The sequence below is a fragment of the Ceratotherium simum genome, chromosome 18 (genome assembly GCF_057802395.1).
Source record: "Ceratotherium simum simum isolate JZ-2026a chromosome 18, ASM5780239v1, whole genome shotgun sequence".
NCBI lineage: Eukaryota > Metazoa > Chordata > Mammalia > Perissodactyla > Rhinocerotidae > Ceratotherium > Ceratotherium simum.
In genome coordinates, this window is record NC_141917.1 from 43,591,908 (window position 1) to 43,617,950 (window position 26,043).

The following is a 26,043-nucleotide window of genomic DNA, read 5'->3' on the forward strand; positions in this document are numbered from 1 at the left end:
AGTTCTAGGGAAGTCAGTGGAGTGGAGTGAGAGTGACATATATCACCCTCACCACAGGAGAGTTTTTGTCAGCCTCCAATGAGATGTCTTTTTTTTTTGGTGAGGAAAATTGGCCCAGAGCTAATATCTGTTGCTAATCTTCCTCTTTTTTCCTGAGGAAGATTGTCCCTGAGCTAACATCTGTGCCAGTCTTCCTCTATTTTGTATATGGGATGCCACCACAGCATGGTTTGATGAATAGTGTGAGTCTGCACCTGGGATCCGAACCCGTGAACCTCAGGCTGCCGAAGCAGAGTGCACGAACTTAACCACTATGCTACCGGGCCAGCCCCCCAGGAGATGTCTTAATCTTGAAAGAGTCACTTGCCATTAGTTCTCTACAGAGTGTATCATGGGAGGAATTCCATGGCAGTGTTTGTAAATAGCAGTTGCAAAAGAGCATTTAGTAATGCCTTAAGTGGAAACCAGGAAATTGGATGTTTAATTTTTATCACTAGCCATGCTGCCTGCTTATGAGGTATATTTTTTATGCTTTTTATTTTGGTTTACATAATACTTTTCAAAGAACTCAAATACTTATGATTTATAACATTACCACATGGGTTGGTATATATATACAATGGAATACTACTCAGCCATAAAAAAAGACAAAAATCATCTCATTTGCAATAACATGGATGGACCTGGAGGGTATTACGTTAAGTGAAATAAGCCAGAAAGTGAAAGACAGACACTGCATGATTTCACCCGTATGTGGAAGATAAACTAACACACGGACAGAAAGAACAGTCTGGTGGTTACCAGGGGGCAGTGGGGGGCACAGGGTGCAAGGATGCATTTATATTGTGACTGACAAACTATAATGTACAACTGGAATCTCACAATGTTATAAACTATTATGACATCAATTAAAAAAAAATTACCACATAGTTGTCTCTCGGCCAAAGATTTATCATTAGTTATAGGGATGACTGAGATTTTAGAAGTTTACTTGTGATAAGTATGTCAGACAAAAGCATTTGCAAAATGCTTTTGTCCCATCATATTATATATTGAGGCATTTTTTCAGAATATAAAATGCCACATGGCCATCTGGTGTGACCTTTTTTCAGTAATTGTTTCTTATTGAGAAGTTAATAAAAAAACAATGTTGTGAAGTTTCAGAGTGGGAGAATCACACCACCTCGAAGAGCCCCTTCACCAGATGGCTTCTCACCGTATAGCCCTGAGGAAACAAACCGCCGTGTAAACAAAGTGATGCGGGCCAGGCTGTACTTACTGCAGCAGATAGGACCCAACTCTTTCCTGATTGGAGGAGACAGCCCAGATAATAAATACCGGGTGTTTATTGGGCCTCAGGTAGGATTTGTTACCATTTATATTTTATTAGTAACTAGTACTAACTCAAATTGAAACACTATAACATTCTTAAATTTAGATCAGTTAATTCTCTTTAGTAAACTAAAGTGAGTTTAAAATATATTTGGGGCTAATATTTTTATTTAATGTATTTATGAAAGTTTTTACTATGACTTAATATACTTCAGACTATAGAATTGATCTATTTTAATAAATTCACCAAAAATAAGATTGAGATTAATTCATGGGGATAGCTATGGACCTTTCTTGTGTATCCTTATATATCTCATTATATAAGGATAATGAAGCAAATTAATAGAAACTTTAGTATAATAAACTTGGAAATATAAAAAAAGTGATCAACTTAGGAATTCTAATAGACGATGGATTTATTAATCCATAGGTTTTCTTTTAACTCTTTAGAACTGCAGCTGCGGACGTGGGACATTTTGTATTCATCTCTTGTTTGTTATGCTCCGGGTGTTTCAACTAGAACCTTCAGACCCAATGTTATGGAGGAAAACTTTAAAGAATTTTGAGGTAATTTTTAATAAATGCTTCAGATTAAAATTGTGAACAAATTTTTATTGTATACTCCTGAAGATTTTCCATGAGCTCTAAATTTAAGTAGACAGTGGACATTTTGAAGGTGTGAAAGTGTATAAGAATTATCTGATGCTTATAAATAGTTCTCCTATAATCTCTTGACTGGTTTTTAGACTGAAAAAAAGTAATCACTTGACCTCCTGTAAAAAGCTAGATGTATTTTTATTTTTGAAGCTCTTAAATTGGCTTTATGAAAAACTTATGAAATAAAAGATAATTCAACCTCTACAACTCTTCATATGTATATTATGGCACAAATATCATTGTTACTGTCTTTTTTCAATGTTAGGTTGAGAGTTTGTTCCAGAAATATCACAGTAGGCGTAGCTCAAGAATCAAAGCTCCATCTCGTAATACCATCCAGAAGTTTGTTTCACGCATGTCAAATTCTCATACATTGTCATCATCTAGTACTTCTACATCTAGTTCAGAAAACAGGTTAGTACTTTTTAAGGAATTAAAAGCATTAACCCAGTGTTACTTTTTAATTTTAGGGGTAATTTTTTATATCTACTTGTTAATTGCTCTAAAGTGATTTAACTATTGGATCTTGGCTTTCAAGTTAAAATCAAGAGTAAAAAATATTAAATGTCATCTAAATATATATGTATGTGTATATATATATTATATGTATTTTGTCCTGAAAACTACAGTGTTGAAAAATAGCACCTTAAATATCAGAATATAATAAATGTCCATTTTAAAAGAAAAATCAGATGGCAGGTATAAAACATTAAGTGGCTGTTGTTTATCAATCATTACTTTGTGCCAAGCAACTAATATGTTGTCTCATTCTGTTCTTACTACAACCTCATTAGATAGGTTTTTATCATTGTTTTGCAGATAATGAAGGTAAGGCATGGTGTAAAGAATGTGTCTATAGTTCTTTTACAAACAAACTATATCCAAGGCAAGGTGGTTTTCCAAAATCACTTTAAAATATAGGATTTTAAAATTGTATGACATCACTACTTCTTTCATAGATACTTTCAGGGAATCCTCATTACAGACTGTTTCACCTGTGAGAACATAAGCATGCTCTTCTAAACAAATAGACTAATCAATTGTAATTGAGATACAGTAGCTGTTAATCATAGTTATTACTTAAAATCTACAGTGCTTCTCAAACTTTTCCATTGCCTAGTTGCTGATAAAAATTTACTGATAACCCTGAAGGATCTGAGATGTAGCCCAAAATGACAGGTATGAAAATTTTTTCACGTCTCTAGTATTATCATAAAAATTCACGTGAATTTTCTTTCTTTTCTAAGATTTCTTTATTGGATTTAATGTAAAAATCAGGTTTTTAAAATTACTCCAGAAAGGAGTGCTGCTTCTCTTATGAGGGCACCTCCTATATGTTCTCAAGATGCCCCAGTTTGAGAAGCACTGCTCTAAGTGATTAAGTCCCATCCTCATTCCAGCAATCTTTTAACTCTTGTAAATACTTCAAAATTCATGAAGAATTGAAAGTGATGATATCAGGACAAGGGCCTGGAGAAGAAGAAAATTGAGGGAGAGGTTTTTTCATCTACGGAAAAAGTAAATGTTTACATTTTCTTATTTTTGATTAAATAAAATTGATTTTAGAATCATAGAATTTTACAAGTTTTTTGGGACATTAGCGATTTTCTAGTTTGCGTGGTTGAATGATGAGTGAAGCTGAAAGAAGTCAAGCAGCTCATTTGAGCAAAGGCAGAACCAGAATCTGAGTATCTTGACTTCTAGTTCAGGACTCTTCCTCTTACCCCTCGTCTCCTCTAAATAGAATGAAAAAATGAGCTTTATTTCTCAAGCTTCCTGACCCAAACTTATTTTAGAACCTTTCTCATTTTGATTGACGTTTCTGTAGCTTTTTATTTTGGAAAAAAATAAATGCTTAAAATCAGGTAGCCAAAGTTAAAATAGAAAGTTTCTCTCTAAGGTAAAGAAAGGCACATTCCAGATACGGGCTGGCCATAATTTGGGGGTTTTATTGATTCATCCGGATTAGTGTATCCGTGGGGGAATCCACAGAAGTTGTAATCTTGATATACTGAGATGATACTGTGTAGGTAAGTCTACCCACAAACTGATTTGATGATCTTAGGCAACTAATTTAATATCCTAGAGCCTTGTCTTTATGTTTCAATGGAGAAATACTGTTACTGATTTTAAAAGCCACTCATCACATCATGAAGGTTCAAACAAAAATTTATGAAATAGGAAACAAAACCCCTCTCTCCAGTTTGTGCTGCATACGAAACAACTACTGTTAACTGCTTAATACAACTTTTAAAAATTATATAGAGCAAGGAAATAAAACTTCTCTGCATTCTGTGCATATGCAGACACATACACACCCTAATACTTAACTCATCTTTGTTTTTTAAACAAACATAGTCATGCCATATATTTTGATCTGCAGCTTGCTTTTTTAAAAAATTTTTTTACTTTATATATCAAGAACATTTTCCTGAGTCGGTACAAAAATACACACTAGTTTCGTTTCATGGCTGTGTAAGATTATGTGGATATGCCACAGTTTGTTTTGCCATTGCCATAATTAATAGATATTTAGTACACCTCTGATTTTTTTGTTTGCCTATTAAATGCAACAAATTTTCTAGTTTTTTATTTACATACATAAAATATTTCTGTAGGATAGCATCCTAGAAAATAGGTTTTTTAGGTCATGGATCTGTACATTTAGTATTTTAAGAAATATTAGCACATTTCTTTCCAAACATTTCAGTTTTTACTCCCACCAGCAGTATATATGAGAACCTGTTTTCCAATGCCATTATCAGGGCCAAGTGTTACCAACCTATTTAATTTTTGTCAATCATATTATCTCCCCCCAAAAATAATAACAATAATAATAATAGTAACACAAAATAAGATATGGCTTTATTAATTTAATATGCATTTTGTACTTCTTTTTTTGTTTATTGGCTATTGGCATTTTTTTTTTTCAATTGCCTTGAGTTATTAGTAATTTTCTTACTGATTTTTAAAAGCATTTTGTATATTAGGAATATTCAAATATATACAATATAATTTAAATAGACACAAAAAAGTTGCAGTTTTGCCATAAGTGGAATCATTTTATATGTTAGAATTTTATCATGGTATCCTCTTTTTTCCACCATATAGTAGATCTTTGTCATTATTTATGGATCTCTTTTTGGTCATTATTTATGGATCTCTTTGATCCTTTTTAAAGGCTTTATAATATCTGTGTATACCAGTTTTTTAACATCCTTTTGATGTTCACTTGGTTGATTTTTTTCACTATGCTAAATAATACTGCAGTGGACATTCTCATACATATATCTTTATTATTTGTCTCTTTATTTCCTTATGATATATTCCTAGTAGTTGAAATGTTGTATACAGTACAAAATGTGACGTGTTCCTAGATTTGTTTTTAGGAAAGTTGGACCACTTTATACACCCACCAAGAGTGTCTGAGATGGGCCTTCAAACTTAGGGTGTGGAGTAGATGAGCTCTAAGGTCCCTTCCAGTACTTGAAATCTTGAAACTGTTGGCATGTAGTGTGTTTGTATATAGTCAAATCTTATAGCAGTTTGTTTATTCAAAAGGTACAATAGCAGAATTTTGGGGATACATAACTCACTTAAGATTGTAGTTCATACATTGAATTGTGGTGATAGCAAGGAACAGTTAACTCATACCCACAATCTGTAAATACATAGTGGTGTGAATCTGATTTAAAAATTACTGTATGTTAATAGAAATAAATATTTTTCAGTTATATATAAGATGCTCCTCAACAAGAACTTCTAATTTTTTCATATTCTAAAGAAGCAAAAATTGCTTTTAGCATATGGCATTAATTCTGTGTTATATTCTTTTGTGCTTAGTGCTTTCATTTCCCCTTCCTTATAGTATAAAAGATGAAGAGGAACAGATGTGTCCTATTTGCTTGTTGGGTATGCTTGATGAAGAAAGTCTCACAGTGTGTGAAGATGGCTGCAGGAACAAGCTGCACCACCACTGCATGTCAATTTGTATGTGGCTCCTTTTTTCTCTATGCTTACTCAACATGGTTACTCTGTGAGCTAACTGTATTATTTAGGATTTTAACATGGCTTTTGGGGAGATTGGTGAGAGAAGAAAAGAAGTATATCTAGGCCCTATGGGAGTTTTTTAACAAAGTGGAATTTAGGATCTATAGGACATGAGCTGTGTGAGCAAAGAAACATAATATAGTATGATACATATGGTAGTGGAAAGAGTGCACAGAATTAGAAACATAATTCTGATCTGGAAGGTGTACATGGAGGGAAGGAGATGGAAGAAGGCCTGGGCAGCCATTACAGAGAGGGTAACATCAAAGCAAGGTTTGGAATAACATTACCAGGTAATCAAGTGGGCAGAATGTTTTGAAAAATAGTAAGCAAAGTACATAACTAATAAAATAGCATTTGCAAAAGTACAAGCATCAGAATAATTTAACCTGCTGTGTTTGCCTGCTTTCAGGTAAATATTATATCAGATTATTTTTTAAGGTTCCTTCCATAGAAATCCTATACTAGCCATTATGAACAATTACTACACATAATTACTTAATGTTAAGCATTTATATTTTTGTAAGTTTTTTTTTTCTTTAATTTTTAGGGGCAGAAGAATGTAGAAGAAATAGAGAACCTTTAATATGTCCCCTTTGTAGGTCTAAGTGGAGATCCCATGATTTCTATAGGTAATAGTTTTGAATTAATGATTTAGATATGTTTAATAAAAAATAAAATGTTCTCAAAGTGTTATTTAAATCTATTAATTATTTTTTAGCAAGCTCTGTTAATTTTTCATTTAGCCACGAGTTGTCAAGCCCTGTGGATTCCCCTTCTTCCCTGCGAGCTGCACAGCAACAAACCATACAGCAGCAGCCTTTGGCTGGATCACAACGAAGGAATCAGGAGAGCAATTTTAACCTTACTCATTATGGAACTCAGCAGATCCCTCCTGCTTATAAAGATTTAGCTGAGCCATGGATTCAGGTAAGTAGTTCTTGTTCTTCATTTCTCAAAGAAACACTTATAGACCAAATAATGTAGTTGTCTCCCCAGTTGTTTATAATTTAAGAAAGTACTTTTGCTTGCCTCCATCATTACTTTTATTCCTTCGAATATTTTAATTTTACCTTTGGTGTTAATACTATGCCACTTATTATAGAGCTTAAACTTAAAAAATTCTTTGTAGTCTCACCTCCCATCTCTAGAAATATCTCTATTCTGAACTAACAGACATAAAAAGTTATCCAAGGATAGACACTAGAACCTTTCAGTGCTAACTTGTTCCAGTGTTTAATCCCATTCCTGCTAAGAATTTGTCATTTTTCTTCTTCGTTGCCATCTGAACTCAGTTTCTCCTTTCTCTATCCTCGTGGCTTATAATAGGTGCTTAATAATTGCTGATTAGATGAATGAAAAAAATTATGTGGTACTTACCTTATATTAGTCATTTGTATTTATAAGACAGTTTCCATTCCTTTACCTTCTCTTCTGATTAAATGCTTTTTTATCCTCAGTAAATTGAAATTTCTGTTGGTTGGTTGGTTGGATTCTAACGATTTTCTTTGTTGTTGTCTGCTTAGTTCATTATTTTTAAAAATGTAGAATCCAAAACCAGACAATGTCTCCAATAGACAATAGTCAAAATATTTTTGATAATCTGTTAAATTCTGTTTAATACTGATTTGTAAACAGATACAGTGACTCATTAAGCTTGTATATCATTAGGATTTGTTTCCTTTTTCTTTTTGTGACGGTTATAGTCCTGCAGCTTTTGAATTCTCTTTTCTCAGCATGTTAGCAGCCTGTTATGAATCTAATAAAAGTTGCAGACATAATAAATAAATCTTATTTCTTTTATCTATTTCATTAATGGCATTTAACATAGGCCCTCACCTGCCCCTTCATGAGTCCTCAAGAGAACTCTCAAGTTGATACTGAGCTACTGCATGCCATTCTTTCAAGGCAGTGGTTTAGTTTGTTCTGCTTAAGCTTTAAGTTGGACTAGGTTATATATTCTTAGTTTTTTATTAAGAATATTAGGTAAGACAGAATTAAGACTTAGACAGTGGTATGATATTTAACAGTGTATATAATAAGTTTACTATATTCTAGTTGATTTATTCTCCTTTACTATCACCTTGTAACAGAACACATGTAAATATGTCATGATTTGTTTTCCCCCAAATTGTTTATTCATCTATAATATTTAGAAATTTTTCATATAAGAAGTTATCTTAGGTATAAAGTTTACTTTTAGCTAATTGGCTCATAATGTCAAGACCAAGTACCCTTTCCTTTCTTTAAGGACTGTATGGCTTTGCAGGCATGGTGATGATGACTCTCATGACATGCAGTTTAATTATAGGTCTATCATTATCCTTTGCTGATTTGAACACAAGAATTTTTTTCTTTAGTCTTTTGATTTTTCCAATCCATTCATTATAGTCTCACCTACTTTGTCTAGCTTTTTTTTTTCCTAACCTTTTTGTACAAGACAAAGATCAAATAAAAGCCTTTGACTTATCACTATCATCTGTAGGGGAAATACTCTATATCTCTTGAACAATCACTCCAGTGCCTTTCTTGATTTGGCTTTTTTTGATCTTGCTTCAGTTTTTTCTCTGTAAACTACCTTAATAGAATACAAAATTGGGGTTCTCCACAGATTTGTTTTGTTTTGTGGTACGCACAGGAGTACAGAAATGAATGTATATCCATCTAATTACTTAATTGAGTTCACTTTTAATTTTACTTAACTAATAAATGTTAAGGACTTTTGATAATTACCAGTTAAACTTGAGTATAAAATTCCTCCTTATGATTTTTAAGTGGCTGGACATATTTGAAATTGTGTAGTACAGTGAAGATTTAAGAAATGTCCAATTTTCCTTTAGTAATCAGAAATCATGCCTAATTCAAAATACTGTAGGTTCATTAGTTTTTCTTCACATTGAATTCATTGTATTTGTTTGATTATAGGTATTTGGAATGGAACTCGTTGGCTGCTTATTTTCTAGAAACTGGAATGTAAGAGAGATGGCTCTCAGGCGTCTTTCCCACGATGTTAGTGGAGCTCTGCTATTGGCAAATGGGGAGAGCACTGGAAATTCTGGGAGCAATGGTGGAAGCAGTCAGAATGTTGGAGCCGCCAGTGGGTCTTCTCACACCAGTATCTCAGGAGATGTGGTGGAGGCGTGCTGCAACGTTTTGTCAATGGTCTGTGCTGACCCTGTCTACAAAGTGTACGTTGCTGCTTTAGTAAGTAGCTTTATTCCATAACCATAGCATTATTGGTTTTTTTCTTTTTGATAGTTTGTAGATATCATTTTTTAAGATCCAGTAAAACTACCTTATCTAATTTAATTTTGGAAAATCCAGATTTTGTTTTAATTCCATAATCCCAGGAAATTGCAATTTTCCATTTAATCTCTTCATTTGGATTTTACTTCCTTTAATCTGTTCAAGTTTTCTTATACAGTCATGTATCACTTAACGATGGGGATATATTTTGAGAAATGTGTCATTAGGCGATTTTGTCAATGTGCAAACATCATAGAGTGTACCTACACAAACCTAGATGGTATAGCCTACTACACACTCAGGCTATATGGTACTGATCTTATGGGACCACTGTCATATATGTGGTCTGTCGTTGACCAAAACATCGTTATGCAGTGCGTGACCGTATACTGTTTTTCTCCCGTCGAGTAGCCATGTCTTGCCGTTCATGTCTTTACATTTTCCTTACATTACACGTGACCAAATTAAAAATGCTTTATAGGATAGCAAAGTGATCAAAGTTACTTTTTTTTTAAATTTGGTATTAGCAGACATTAAGGGGAACTGATTTTTAATAAACGTTGTATGGAAATTCAGGAGCCTTTTCACAGAAGAGGGTTCCATGACATAGATTACTGAGTTATTTTTCTAGTTTAACCTGTAAGAAGTTGCTTTTCATGAGTGGGATGGAATGACAAGGAGGCTGTTCTGTCTTTAATTTTGGAGGCTGATTTGACTTTCTCCATTCTGAGTATACATTTCTTTAGAACAGGGTTTTTCAACCTCAGCACTATTGACATTGAGCCAAATTTGTTGGGGGCAGGGGTGCTGTCTTGTGCATTGTAGAATGTTTAGCAGCATCCCTGGCCTTTACCCACCAGATACCAGTAGCAAATTCCTCCTCCCCCAAGTCATGACAACCAAGAATGTCTCCAGGCATTGCTAAGTGTCCCCTGAGGGTCAAAATCACCCCCAGTTCAGAACCAGTTCTTTAGAATAATTCTTATCTAGTTTGTTTTTTAAACTCAATCTCTCTGCTTCTACTCTCAGTCTTTTTCTAATCCATCCTACAACAACTAAGCCTAATGAATCTTCTTTTTGAGAGGTGGTATAGCATGATGGTTATGAACAGGAGTTTGGAGTCAGAATTGAGTGACCTCATAATTTATCATCCAAACTGGGATACTTGAATAATCTGCTAGTTAAACTGGGACTAGCCTAGGCAATCTGGACAAAAGGTCAAGATTATAGAGACCTTGATTCAACTTTTGGTTCTCCTACTCTCACATGTGACTTTAGGACTCTTAAACTTCAGCTGTCTCACCTATAAAATAATATTTACCTCTTTGGTTTGAAATGAGATTGTATAGAAACCTCTCACCATAATGTCTAGCACATTGTAAAAACACTGAATATATGAGTAGCCATCCTTATTCCTTAAACACCACTTTGATTATTCCCCGGCTCAAAAACCTTTCTGTTTCTGTTTCTGTTGCTTCAGCAGCATTTCCTAAAGCATGTTCTGTGGAAGTTTGGCAGGACTATGAAAAGTTCCCTGAAGAGAGTTCTGTGTTGAGTTAAAATTGACAAACACTGAATTACACGAGGTTGAATGGGTCTGTTCACTGAAAGGCTTCTAGGAACCTTCAATATGCTAATATACATTGGGAATCCATAAGATCAAGAGGCAGGATGCGTTATTTCCCAAATTAATTATTTCCCAAAATTATTAACATAAATGATAAGCCATGGTCTGTTTTTTCATGTAGTATCTTGAGGGATTAGCATACTATAGAATGTTATAGAATAAAGACCAGCATACTGTAGAATAAAGACCAATGTTCTTGGCCTATTTTTTTTTTTTTGTGAGGAAGATCAGGCCTGAGCTAACATCTGTGCTAATCCTCTTTTTTTTTTTTTTTTTTGCTGAGGAAGACCAGCTCTGAGCTAACATCTATTGCCAGTCTTCCTCCTTTTTTTCCCCAAAGCCCCAGTTGATAGTTGTATGTCATAGCTGCACATCCTTCTAGTTGCTTCTAGTATGTGGGACGCAGCCTTAGCATGGCCGGAGAAGCGGTGCATCGGTGCGCACCCAGGACCTGAACCCAGGCCGCCAGTAGCGGAGCATGCGCACTTAACCACTAAGCCACTGGGCCAGCCCCCTATTTTTTTTTTTTTTACCTCTTACTTCTTACTATTTTCCAACACAAACCTTCAGACATACTTGATTGCTCAATATACTGCCTTACTTTCTGGTTGTCTCTTCTTAAGTTCAGATGGTTTCCCTACTAGTTTGTGAGCTCTTAAGAGTGCAGGGACTTTGTGAATGAAACTATATTCTGATTCCTCTACAATTATTTAGTGTGCCAGGCACAGAGGAGACAGAAATCGTTCCTGCCCTTAGAGCTCTCCTTTCCCTTTCTCCACTCCCTCTTGCCCTTCCTTTTTTTTCCCCTTCTCCTTCCTCCCCATATATAATTTTTTGCTGAACCATTTGTTGGGTTAGGGTTAGGGTTAGGGTTGAGAGTTATTTGCAGGCATCATCACACTTCTCAAATACTTTAACGTGCATCTCTTAAGAACAAATACATTCTTCTGTATAACAACGATGCAGTCAGCAGACTCGGGAAATTTAGCATTAATAACAAAACTATTATGAACTATAAAGTCCATATTCAGATATCCCCAATTGTCCAACAATGTCCTTTATAGCTAAGCTGCAGACTTATTCAGATTTCTCCAATTTTTCAATTTTTTTTTCTGATTTAGGATCCAATCTAGGATCTCACATTGTATTTAGTCATCATACCCCTCACTCTCTTCTCATCTGTGACAATTCTTCAGTCTTTCCTTGTCTTTCATAGACCTTGACACTTTTAAAGTGTGCTGGCTAGTTATTTTGAAGAATGCCCTCATTTTGGGTTTATTTGATACTTTCTCATGATTAGACTGAGTTTATATATTTTTCTCAAGAATACCAGAGGTGATGTGCCCTTCTCAGTGCTTCGTCTCGGGGTACATGATGTCGATGCATCTTATTACTGGTGATGCTATCTTTCATCACTTGGTTAAGGTGATGTCTACTGGGTTTCTTGCTGTAATATTATTATCAATAAACGTCTTGGGAGGGATACTTTGAAACTCTGCAAATATCCTGTTTCTCTTCAATATTTTGCCCACTGATTTTAGCATTTGTCAATGGACCTTGCCTACAGCAGTTATTACTGTGGTGTCCTAATGGTGATTTTCTATTTCCTTCATTCCTTCTACATTAATTAATTGGAATTCTTCTATAAAGCATAGCTGTCTCCTCTCTCCCATTTATGTATTTATTCAGTTTTTTTATTTATATCATATAAACTCATGGGTTTTTATTTTATTCTGTGGGTTATAATCCAGTACTATCATCATTTATCTTGTTGCTCAAATTATTCCACCTTTGTTCCACGTTTGACCATTGGGAGCTCTTTGAGGTTGGCACCTGTTCTCATGTTCTTTTTTCTTTTCTTTTCTTTTTTTTTTTGGTGAGGAAGATTGGCCCTGAGCAAACACCTATCGCCAATCTTGCTCTTTTGGTTTGAGGACGATAGTTAAGCTAACATCCATGCCTGTCTTCCTCTACTTTGTTTATGGGACGCTGCCACAGCATGGCTTGATGAGCGGTGTTCAGGTCTGTGCCCGGGATCCGAACCCGCAAACCCTGGGCTGCTGAAGTGAAGTGTGCGAAGCCGATCACTACGCCACTAGGCTGGCCCCTTCATTTTCTTTTTAAAATAATTTTTTTAACTTTTCACTTTGAAATTAACTCAGACTTTTAAATATTGCAGAAATAGTTCAGAAAGTTCCTTTCTACCCCATCTGTATTCATTTATTTGTATCAGTATGGTCTCACGGCTGCTTCTTTTATTTATGGATTATAATCTATTCCTATCATTTATTTTGTTTCTCAGATTATCTCAGATTAGGCCATTGTCTCTGATGCTTTTTAAATGTTGTTAAACTGACCTTCAGTTTTTTTTCCTCCTAGAAAACATTGAGAGCCATGCTAGTATATACTCCTTGCCATAGTTTGGCAGAAAGAATCAGACTGCAGAGACTTCTCCGGCCAGTTGTAGACACCATCCTAGTCAAGTGTGCAGATGCCAATAGGTAAGGTCCTACTGATGAACTGTTTCAAACCCTCTTGTATTAAAAGCCTAGCACCAAGCCTTACACCTAGTGAGTATCTGATACATATTTATTAAGTGAAGCTTTGAATGTTGTTTTCTAATGTGAGATTTAAAATTAAAATGTAACTCTTAAAGCTCTTAAGGACTAGGGAGAACTGATGGCAAGTAAAAACCAGGCTAACAAACCACATGGACCTCCACATTATTGTATTGTGATTGATTCTTATTTTAAAGTAATATTCTTAATCTGGAGTCTAGTTGGTAAGAACAGCAGCTGATGTATATCTGTAAGGCATAATCTCATTTTAGAGAATGAGTTTCACAGGATTACAACCAATAAAATCATTATACCTACTTTGCATTATTATCAGGACCCCCCCCCCCAAAAAAAAACCATTCCATTATTTTCTGTGTAATGGAATTTTACTCAAATTATGACAGTTTATGTCAAAAACAACAACAAAAAATTCCATATTTCCCTGCAACATCCTTAAAAATGAAACATTCAAGAATGACCCTAATTGGAGGGGTAAAGATATGAGGTAGAAAAGTGAGGTATGGTGATAGAAAAAATGAGCACAAGCTATGCTTTTATGAGACCAGGTTCTCTTTTATTTTCCCTTTCCATAAAGTTTTGCCTCTGCCATTACACCCATTTGGAGCTCTCTCAGTCCAACCTTTGTCTTCTCCCTAAGTCATATGATATAGTTTGTAGAGGGTCTCAAAAATTAGGTACTTAGCTTTGACTTGTTTCTTATCTCATGAAGTCTATCTTTTTGCCTCCATTTTTTTCTCTACACAAGCTAACAGATTGAAAGTATTAGAGGTTTTCTTGTTGCTTAGAGAATACTATAATATCTGAAAAACATTAGGCAGATTAACAAATAATTTGCAAAATGCATAGAAAAATCACATAATTTTTCAATATGAGAATAAGTATTTTTCTGAGAACTTCAGTGCTTTTGTGGCATTTGTTGTGTTGTCCACTTTCTGAAATTCCAAAATTAGGTTGTTTACCTGGTCACTTGAATGACTGAACATTAAAAGAAATACTGTAAAGAGATTTTATGATATTTGGAACTCACTCTGGCTATATAAGAGAATATAAAAACAAGGTTTTGGATGGGAATGTTTGTTTTTAATTTAAGAGATTCTTCGTGAACATTCATAAATCAAAATGTCTTAGTCTTCTCTTTTTAATATTTTAATAAGATATGATAATGAAAATAAGCCTTTTACCTGGTTTGATATTTAAATCAATACTTGCTAAGAGCCAGTAGTGAAGATTCTGTGCTTAACATAGAGGATGAGGTAAAATTTATGAAAATAGACCTAATAATATTATTATTTATAGTGACATCATCAATGCAATGTTAGTGGTGGAAAAGCAAACACTCTTGAAAACATTTTTTCCCACGGCATTACGTTACTACTATCTTTTTAATGTATGTTTTATCCAAGATCCAAGCCTGATGTTGCTTCCTTTCATTTTTAGTCGCACAAGTCAGCTGTCTATATCAACACTGTTGGAATTGTGCAAAGGCCAAGCAGGAGAATTGGCAGTTGGCAGAGAAATACTTAAAGCTGGTAATAACTTTTTACTTAAAATTAATATTGCATGTTGTATCATTTTCCTTAGCAGACTGTCTAATCTCATAAACTCTGATAGGGTAGTTACAGGATTTTGAAGTAATTTTATAAACTGATTCAGTCAGCTAACATTAGAAATATGAATTAATCTAAGAAATTCTTGAAGTTAGTATAATTCACAGTATTTTTCTTGGCCTTATGCCATTTGATCATGTTTTGTTTTGGATTTTAATATCACTATTTTTCAATTATTTATTTTTACCTTCGTTTTTGTAGGATCCATTGGTATTGGTGGTGTTGATTATGTCTTAAATTGTATTCTTGGAAACCAAACTGAATCAAACAACTGGCAAGAACTCCTGGGCCGCCTTTGTCTTATAGATAGACTGCTGTTAGAATTTCCTGCTGAATTTTACCCTCATATTGTCAGTACTGATGTTTCACAAGCTGAGCCTGTTGAAGTCAGGTAATTTTTCTTCGAAAATATATTACTTTCCTCTTCCTTCCTACCCCATCCCACCCTCCCTACTCCCCAAGAAGAACACATTTTAGATTCATAAAAGACTCAGAAATTAAAGAGCATATACATGTTACTAATATTTGATTGACATAATATTATGATTTGATTGACACAACCTGAAGTCTAGGCTATTTAAATAACAATTTATATATCCTTCATACTGAAATGATTTTTTATTTTGAAATGTACAAGCTATAAATTAGTACCATTTTCTTTTTATTTGTATATATTTTGCAGTAATTTTAACTTGTCTAGTAACTGAATGTTTTTTTCTTTCAGGTATAAGAAGCTGCTGTCCCTCTTAACTTTTGCTTTGCAGTCTATTGATAATTCCCACTCAATGGTTGGTAAACTCTCCCGAAGGATATATTTGAGTTCTGCGAGAATGGTTACTGCAGTACCCCATGTATTTTCAAAACTGTTAGAAATGCTGAATGTTTCCAGTTCCACTCACTTTACCAGGATGCGTCGTCGTTTGATGGCTATCGCAGATGAGGTGGAAATTGCTGAGGCCATCCAGCTGGGCATAGAAGACACTTTGGATGGTCGACATGACAGCTTTTTGCAGACATCTGTCCCTAACAGCTATCCGGAAACCACAGAAAACAGTTCTCTTGAGCGCACAGACCATTTAGAGAAAACTGGAAAAGTATTGTGTGCTACAAAACTGAATGCCAGTTCAGAGGACATTTCTGACAGACTGGCCAGCATTTCAGTGGGACTTCCTAGTTCAACACCAACAATGGAGCAACCAAAGCCAATGGTTCAAACAAAAGGCAGACCCCACAGTCAGTGTTTGAACTCCTCTCCTTTATCTCATCATTCCCAAGTAATGTTCCCAGGCTTATCAACTCCTTCTTCATCTGCCCCATCTGTCCCAGCTGGCACTGTAACAGATGTCTCTAAGCATAGACCTCAGGGATTTGTTCCCTGCAAAATACCTTCTGCATCTCCTCAAACACAGCGCAAGTTTTCTCTACAGTTCCACAGAAACTGTTCTGAAAACAAAGACTCAGATAAACTTTCCCCAATCTTTACTCAGTCAAGACCCCTGCCCTCCAGTAATATACACAGGCCAAAGCCATCTCGACCTACGCCGGGTAATACAAGTAAACAGGGAGATGCCTCAAAAAATGGCATGACACTTGATCTGAACAGTACTTCCAAATGTGATGACTGCTTTGGCAGTAGCAGCAATAGTAGTAATGCCGTTATACCCAGTGATGAGACAGTGTTCACCCCAGTAGAGGAGAAATGCAGATTAGATGTCAATACAGAGCTCAACTCCAGTATTGAGGACCTTCTTGAAGCATCTATGCCTTCAAGTGACACAACAGTAACTTTTAAGTCAGAAGTTGCTGTTCTCTCTCCTGAAAAGGATGAAAATGATGATACCTACAAAGATGACGTGAATCATAATCAAAAGTGCAAAGAAAAGATGGAAGCTGAAGAAGAAGAAGCTTTAGCAATTGCCATGGCAATGTCAGCGTCTCAGGATGCCCTCCCCATAGTTCCTCAATTACAGGTGGAAAATGGAGAAGATATCATCATTATTCAACAGGATGTAAGTATAGAGTCTTTAAGAGGTTAGAGAGTTTCCTTGGACCATGCTAAAATAAATCTAATTCAGAAATGCTGCTTTTAACATGAATTAATCGTTACAAGCAGGTTTTTCATATAGAATTATAAAACAATGTTTGTATCACTGAACAGACATGATTCCTTGCCTATTTCAAAGGCGTTTCTGGTTGATTCCATAATGGTGATCACTTCTGCATTTGACATTGGTCACCAACAATGTCCATTCAGAAGTCAAGTTTATAGGTGGTTTGGAAAGCCAGACTGAACAAGAGTAATATTTTGCCAGGCTAATTTCACAAACTCTTACCCTTTTAACTTAACAGTAAAAAGATTGCTTTCATTTACTATGTAGACACCAGAGACTCTACCAGGACATACCAAAGCAAAACAACCTTATAGAGAAGACACTGAATGGCTGAAAGGTCAGCAGATAGGCCTTGGAGCATTTTCTTCTTGTTATCAGGCTCAAGATGTGGGAACTGGAACTTTAATGGCTGTTAAACAGGTAAATATCTAGTGAGCATATAAATGATTAAAATTATAAAAATAAAACATGAGCAAATAAAAAGAATGAAGGATATGTCCCTGTATATACATTAGTTTTTTAAGTTTTCAGAAACCTAAATTTCAAAGTAGATGTTGCCAAAGCACCAAAAGCATCATGAATTCTATTTAAAAATTGAAGCATGATTATTGTAAGATGCAACATCAAGATGAGTGTTGTGGGGGCCAGCCCGATGGTGCAGCAGTTAGGTGCGCGTGCTCTGCTTTGGTGGCCCGAGGGTTCGCAGGTTGGGATCCCAGGCACGCATTGACGCAGTGCTTGTCAAGCCATGCTGTGGCGGCATCCCATGTAAAATAGAGGAAGATGGGCACAGATGTTAGCCCAGGGCCAATCTTCCTTAGCAAAAAAGAGGAGGATTGGCATCAGATGTTAGCTCAGAGCTGATCTTCCTCACAAAAAAAAAAAGATGGGCCTTTTGTAGGTTTTTTTTTTTTATTTGTGCTTTTTATAGTTGATAGAAGTATAATTCCATACTCTTTTCAGCAGTGTTACTGGTGCAACGTTATCTTGGGATTTCTGTGGTTTACTTTTTATAATGAATACGCTTATCAAGATATGAAAATGATAAAGCTTTCATTTTTTTTTTTTTTTTTTTGCTGAGGAAGATTCACCCTGAGCCAACATCTATTGCCAATCTTCCTCTTTTTGCTTTAGGAAGATTTGCCATGAGCTAACATCTGTGCCAATCTTCCTCTATTTTGTATGTGGGTCACCACCACAGCATGCCCACTGATGAGTGGTGTAAGTCCGCGCCCAGGAACAGAACCCAGGCTGCCGAAGCAGAGCACGCCCAACTTAACCACTAGGCCACGGGGCCAGCCCTAAAGCTTTCATTTTTAAATCATGTTGATTCTTCTCTCATGATTGGGCTTTTCTCACTTTTTACCATCTTCAGACAGTTTTGGAGGATTGGCTATGTCCCATGTTTTTGTTGTTTTCCTGCTATTTCACTGCTTCTTAAGCTAGATTCTTATTGTCTAAAAGAATTTGACTTGGTTTTTTATTAAGTATCTACATTGCATCCATGAGCATAAATGCCATCTGCTATTAATATATAAGCTAATTTGGATTTGTCCATTTTAAATCAGATTGTAAGTGAAATTAGTGAATAGAAACTCATCAGAATTCAAAACTTTGTAAACACGTTTACTGAAACAGGTGACATATGTCAGAAATACATCTTCTGAGCAAGAAGAAGTAGTGGAAGCACTAAGAGAAGAAATAAGAATGATGAGCCATCTGAATCATCCAAATATCATTAGGATGTTGGGAGCCACATGTGAGAAGAGCAATTATAATCTCTTCATTGAATGGATGGCAGGTATGTTCACATCGTAAATTACAAATAATACTACATGGATTTAACTTTCTGCTTGATATTAAATTTAGGAAAAACAGTTTAATGAACACTTATTTTTATTAAATAGTTTGGATTTCTAAAAGCAAATTGCCCCTAACATAGTAGTATGAACTATAAATACTTTGTTTTGTCTTTCATTTAAAAATAAATAAAATATTCATTACCTCTACCTTTTAAACATTTTCAGTGTTTCTTTTAAAATGATTGTATAACATTGTTTTATAGGAATAATTTTTTTAAACCTACTATGTAGAAGATCCATATTTTTCCAGGTGGTCATCATTAATTGGACAGATTTAGATGTTTTAACGTGAAAATATAAAAATAAAATTAAGATATTACTTGAAAAATTTATTATAGGTAAGCTAGCATTGAAGCATAAAGTTGAACCTTGTCATCTACTTGAACAATAAAGACTGAGTTTTATTTTGTATCATACAGTGTATACAGTAAAAAATGACGGGATGTAATAAATAGATAAGTGCTTGGTTTAAATTCTTAGGTTTTTTTGTGCTTGAAGAGTGTGTCTCTATTTACAAATCAGTTCTTGAGTATACTCTCTGATGTTGGTTGTAGCTGGGTTGATTGTTGTATTTAGGTTGACTATTATAAACACTTTTAAATGAGGCTCATTGAGTTTGTGACTTGTCCCAGGTCAGAGCTAGTAAATAGTAGGATATGAAGCGTAACTCTGGGTCTTCTGGCTCCTTTTGTTCTCGTTACCTTCTGCTAAATAACATGTTAGCAGTGGTTATTTAAGTCATTAAGAAAGGTATTTTGTATATCTTGGTCAAAAAGAGGTGAATTGTACATTTCAGAAATAGTTCCATCCAAAATTGTTAACTTTTAAAGCTTTCTGCAATCTTGACCTTCCAGAAAATTAGTTCATGAGGGTTCCATGAAAATGTCTCCTAATTGATAGGTTTTGAGATTACTGGAATGTGTTAGTTTTTAAATCAGTTTCACTTCTAATGCAGAGTATAAATTTAACATTTCAGATGTGAATGTGAGCTCATGCAGTGCAAGCTTATGTAACCAAAGTGTAATAAACAATTTTAATTATGATAAGTTTATGATAATTATTATTTGTCCATCTTATAGGGGGATCTGTGGCTCATTTGCTCAGTAAATATGGAGCCTTCAAGGAATCAGTAGTTATTAACTATACTGAACAATTACTTCGTGGCCTTTCATATCTCCATGAAAACCAGATCATTCACAGAGATGTCAAAGGTGGGAATTCTTTTAATTATTATCTACAAGCAATAAGTACAAAACAAATGTAATTTTAAAACTTGGACCTTTGTTGATAGTTTCTAACTTGAGATCAACTATAGGATTTTTCTTCTGAGTAATTCAAATCACTAGAATAATTGGAAGTGAAACGAACCTTTGGGGTCATATAACCAGCCTTCCTCAGAAGGGTTGTGACTTTTCCAGTCTTACTGCTAACTGATGGCAAACCAAGTATAGAAGCCAGGGCTCTGATTCCCTGTCTTGGTCTCATGATGTACTGTACCCAAAAGTTCCCGTTCCTGGTTTTATTTAGAATAATTGGGATATTATAAACTTCTTTTAAGAAAAATCCTTTCAAGTCTTTTGCAGTCCAGTTTATTAAGAGCAACTTTGGTTTTCTGACATGATTCAAGTAATTTTATAACATTAATTTTTTATTAAGCTATAATTATGAAATTACAGTATATAGCTTAAATTGGTCTAGGTCAGTATGTTTCAACAGAACTTTGTCTTAAAATGTAAACCACAGTAAAATTGGTACTTGGAGGAAAGATTTTTGTTGAGAATCATTATATTAAAGGTTTTCAACATCTATTATTTAAAGTTTCACTAAATCTCTGCCTTTATCTCCTTATGCCTTGATACTTGGTCCTATTTTCCCTCTGAGGCTTTGGATTTTATTTATTTTGTACTGTAGAGACCCGTGTGCCTTTAGCAATAATGAAATGAATTGAGAGAGAGTGTAGATTTCTCTGAATCTCTGACATGTAGTCCACTTCTTCTCTTGTCGTTGTCCTATTTCACTAGTAGTATTTTACTGAGTTTTTAATCTATCCTTTTGTTTTTAATATACAAGGTCATTTGCTGTTTTTGTTGACAGGTGCCAATTTGCTAATTGACAGCACAGGTCAGAGACTGAGAATTGCAGATTTCGGAGCTGCAGCCAGGTTGGCATCAAAAGGAACTGGTGCAGGAGAGTTTCAGGGACAGTTATTGGGGACAATTGCATTTATGGCACCCGAGGTGAGAAGCAGTTTTGAGTGTGATGAAAGAAAATATTTTAGAGTTCTGTGTGACAGCATGATACCAAATTATTTTGCAGTGTTATCCATTATGTGCTTACCAATTAGAAGTCCATGGCCCTAAAAATAAGGTTTTAATGATATTCTTGATTTCAATCCCTTAATCCTTGTCTTTCCATCTCCGTCTTGAGAAATTTTAAAAGACAGGTTTTAATAGATTTGCTTAAAGGCTATTTCTAACAAAGAATTGTTGGAGAATTGTTGGGTAATTTATAGTAGTTGCTTTCTAGTCAACCCAAAGTACACATAATAGAAATTTTAAAAATTGTTCTCTCTTTATTCCAAAGGCAGATGAGCACACAGAAGCAGGTCTTATTAGCAGTGGAAGAAGTTTAAGTGTTGCTATTCTGAAGTCGGCCTCTTCTGTTGTGTTCAAGAACTCTTCATACTCATATATAGTGATTACTGGTTGTCTTCTTGCCCTGTAGTTTACTAAGTGCACTGGGGCTGCTTTGAAATTCTTTGATGTGACTCTTCTTCAGAATCTCACAATTCTCCAAAATATTTTTTGTGCCACATAGGAGATTAAGCTTGTTAATGAAATAAATGAGACATCAGGTAGTCCATGGAATTGCTATTTGTACCAATGTTTTGCTCTGAAGTAAAAAACTAGAATCCATAAGTACAGAATGGCTTTCTCTTTTTTTTAATGAGTCATATTTCCAAATGAACTCTCTGCTTTATTTTAGGTACTAAGAGGTCAGCAGTATGGTAGGAGCTGTGATGTATGGAGTGTTGGCTGTGCTATTATAGAAATGGCTTGTGCTAAACCACCTTGGAATGCAGAGAAACACTCCAATCATCTTGCTTTGATATTTAAGGTAATTGAGATAAAAATTACTTCTGCTAAAATTGGAGGAGACAAATTTTCACAGGTTCTCTTTAACTGTGATCTAAAATGAAGGCATATCTTCCTTGAAATAAGATATATGTATCTCCAGGAATTTATATGGTATGGTCAATGTTGGCAGCATGTACAGTCAGTTCTCATTATCTTTTAATAGCCATGTGACTAGGAAAATTACTTATTCTGTCTACCCTCTGTTTTCTTGTTTTATAAAATGGGTGTAGAGATAGCATCTACTTCATGGGATTATTATGCAGATAAAATTACCTCTGGGCCTGAGTAAAGCACTTAATACACACAGTCACCTCTGTGCAAAGTGGCTGATATTAGTCCTTTGAGCTGGCCCCCAGCAACTCTAACCTGCAATAATCTCCTCCATTCCTCCCCATGCTTATATAACTTCCTCAATCACCTGAAAAAATCAGTGCACTTGTGTTTCCAGTGTGCTAAATTGACTGGCCAGGTTTAGTCTTTCTCACTCTGAATAGCTCTCTGTGCTGAAAAATAGAAACTGCAGTGAAGCAAAGAGGACAAACCATCTTGGAGAGTGAATATGAGGAAAGCAGAATTCATTTGAGTGAATACTTTACCTGTCTAATCATTTTGATGTACTTAGTTTTGTTATTTGAGACAGTAAGGAAAACTGTAGATGCATCTGATCCGGATGTACTGGATCAAATTCTAAAATCCTAAAATTTGAAGGATTCTTAGAGGAAACCTCCCATCCAGCTAGTGAGATTTTCTGTAGACTCCTTCTTAGCAGAAAGTTCACCCGCTTCTGCTTCAATTCCTCTGTGTACAGGATGCATATATAGAGGTTATGAAATATACATGCATGTATTTCTATACCAAAAGCTCCAATTTTGGAAAGCTTCAGCACTCTGGTGTTTTCTCCTACAGATTGCTAGTGCAACTACTGCTCCATCAATCCCTTCACATTTATCTCCTGGTTTACGAGATGTGGCTCTTCGTTGTTTAGAACTTCAACCTCAGGACAGACCTCCATCAAGAGAGCTACTGAAGCATCCAGTCTTCCGTACTACATGGTAGCCAATTATACAAATAAACTACAATGGAGACAGGATGCTCAATAAGAGAAAAAAACTTTTGTGGGGAACCACGTTGATAATCTGTTGGCCTTCATGCCACTGAACAGCTATGAACAAGAGCAGTGGGGAACCCTAACCTAAGTATGTGATTGACAAATCATGATCTGTACCTAAGCTTAGTATGCAAAAGTCCACAATTTGTGCAGAAACTGTAAACCGTGCCTTTCAAAGAACTGGCCCTAGGTGAACAGGAAAGCAGTGAAGTTTGCATGACTAATTAACAGAAGCATAATTTTTTTTTGGAGCACTTTGCAGCAATATTAGCAGCTGAGGGGCTCAGGATCTATTTTAATGTTCCATTATTCTTCCATTTCATATTGTGGTCAAAAGCAGGGGGTTCTGCAATTCTGTTCAGTTTTTTGTCACTGGCTATAAAAATCAGTATCTGCCTGTTTTAGGTCAGAATATGCTATGAATAGCAGTAAATAAATATATTTTTAAAAGTTGATAACTTCTTTATGACCCACAGTTGACCTTTATTTTTTTTAATGCCTGGGCAGTTGTGGTTCATTGTGCATTTTACTGTTGGCCCATTCATTTCGTTTTTGGAACTTATGGTTCTATATTTTCATTTCACCTTCATTTTTGTTTAATATTCAGGGAAAGGTGATCTTTTCAAACCAGAAAAAAAAAAATAGAACTAGGTGTGAACTAGAGTTTATTAAATATCTTGCTATTGCAAGAGTTTTTTTAAATACAGATTTGTTTTTAAAATTGGAATATAATAAAGTACTACCTTCACTGAGTTAGTCACTGCTCTTCTCGTGCAGGTTAAATATAAATTAAGTGAAAATCAACTATTCTCTGTGATGCAGCTCACAACCAAGATCAAGATTACCTGAAAATTTATTTGAATTTTTTTAATGTATCAGTTTCTCTTGTAGGAAAACTTCACACCATTTAAGTCGTACTCTGTATGTAACAAACCATCATTCATCACCACTGATAACAACATATAACTGCTGTTTTCCTTCTACCATGCATCATCTCTTTGCAGTAGGCCTGGCTGCTAGGTAATTTAAAAAAATTACTTAATCACTCAACTGTCAACGAATAATAGTGTTTTTAAACAATAAATTTGCTTTTAAGTTGGAAAATGTGTTCAGAACGAAAAGTGAAATTGAATTTCATTTACACACTAATTCTTTAGATTTTGCACAGTTATCTAATGGTTTTCGTCTGAGTTGAATTCAGATGCATGGAATCCTGAAGGAAAATGGCAGCTCTTTTATCCTTTTTTTGTGAGTCTTTTAAATCAAGTACTGATTAAGTATTTAATACAACTTCTTGAGATGTTAAGTTTTAACTCTTCAGAAGCCAGTTGAATTATTGCAGAATGAAATAGAATTGGTTATTCTCAAAGACTCAGGATAAACTAAATAAGCTATTATATAAAGTACATTTTAAATGTACAACACAAATTGGAAGTAAAATAAGTTACAAGATAAGTTTACAGGGATATATTGCATATAATTTTTAAAAGGCAGTTTTTTTTTTTTTTTATGTGAATGTGTTCCTTAGTGAAATTTTACATTCCTTTGTTTTGGAAGATTGGCAATATTTGAAGAGTTAAAAATAGTACTGAAATGTGAAGTTTGGTAGCTCTAAATGTGTTGTACTTGACCTTCTTTTTTTTTTTTTTTTTTTTTGACTACTTAGAATTTTCACAGTTCTAATAAGATTGTTTCCAAGTGTCTCATGTGCAAGCTTTAAAGGATGCACTCTTGCCATTTTATGTACTGGAAGATCATTGGTCAGATTAATACTGTGTCTGACAGAAATGTAAACTGTATAAACTGAGGAACCTCAGCTAATCAGTATTACTTTGTAGATCACCATGCCCACCACATTTCAAACTCAAACTGCCTCTAGATGTCAAAATCCATTGTTTGAGTTTGTTTGCAGTTCCCTCAGCTTGCTGGTAATTGTGGTGTTTTGTGTTTTGTTTTTTGTTTTGTTTTGTTTTGTTTTCAATGCAAATGTGATGTAATATTCTTATTTTCTTTGGATCAAAGCTGGACTGAAAATTGTATTGTGTAATTATTTTTGTGTTCTTAATGTTATTTGGTACTCAAGTTGTAAATAACGTCTACTGCTGTTTATTCCAGTTTCTACTACCTCAGGTGTCCTATAGATTTTTCTTCTACCAAAGTTCACTTTCACAATGAAATTATATTTGCTGTGTAACTATGATTCCTAAGACTTCCAGGGCTTAAGGGCTAACTTCTATTAGCACCTTACTGTGTAAGCAAATGTTACAAAAAAAAATCTCTGGGTTAAGAAAATTTGGCTTAAATGTATCCTTTGTTATTTTAAATATATCGAGATATTTTAATTAAAATTTTTACCCCATTGAACCAATTTTATAGTATTTGTACCTATTTTGGTGTTTTGTCTTTATAGTAAATAAAAGTTTTTGGACAAAGGTTGTTACTTTTGTTTATTTTGAAATAATTTCATATTTACAAAAAAGTTCTAAGAACACCACAAAGAACTCCCATATACCCTTCACCCAAAGGCCCAGGTTTTGCCAGCTGCCCAGTTAGTTATGTCCTTTATAGCAAAAAGATCCAAACCAAGATCACGTGTTGCTCTCAGTTGTCGTGTTTCTTCAGTCTCATTCAAACCAGAACCATTCCTTGGTTCTTCCTTGACCTTCATGACCTTAATATTTTTTAAGATTACAGGTTGTTTTATAGAAGTCCCTCAATTTGAGTTTG

General features: G+C 34.8%; 1 protein-coding gene across 1 annotated transcript in view; it reads left to right on the plus strand.

Annotated features, from left to right (window-relative positions):
- MAP3K1 (mitogen-activated protein kinase kinase kinase 1) overlaps positions 1-25,752 on the plus strand; it is a 71,539-nt gene extending 45,787 nt beyond the window's left edge. The window contains exons 4-20 of the mRNA XM_004422831.3: positions 1,159-1,359; positions 1,783-1,899; positions 2,255-2,403; positions 5,858-5,979; positions 6,590-6,671; positions 6,786-6,969; positions 8,965-9,243; positions 13,292-13,413; positions 14,929-15,020; positions 15,300-15,489; positions 15,823-17,107; positions 17,477-17,629; positions 18,848-19,010; positions 20,151-20,282; positions 21,166-21,308; positions 22,057-22,188; positions 23,115-25,752. Of these exons, the coding sequence (XP_004422888.3) occupies positions 1,159-1,359; positions 1,783-1,899; positions 2,255-2,403; positions 5,858-5,979; positions 6,590-6,671; positions 6,786-6,969; positions 8,965-9,243; positions 13,292-13,413; positions 14,929-15,020; positions 15,300-15,489; positions 15,823-17,107; positions 17,477-17,629; positions 18,848-19,010; positions 20,151-20,282; positions 21,166-21,308; positions 22,057-22,188; positions 23,115-23,264 (3,696 nt within the window). The 3' untranslated portion in view covers positions 23,265-25,752. The remainder of the gene's footprint in view (positions 1-1,158; positions 1,360-1,782; positions 1,900-2,254; positions 2,404-5,857; positions 5,980-6,589; positions 6,672-6,785; positions 6,970-8,964; positions 9,244-13,291; positions 13,414-14,928; positions 15,021-15,299; positions 15,490-15,822; positions 17,108-17,476; positions 17,630-18,847; positions 19,011-20,150; positions 20,283-21,165; positions 21,309-22,056; positions 22,189-23,114) is intronic.
- Positions 25,753-26,043: the final 291 nt, after the last annotated feature.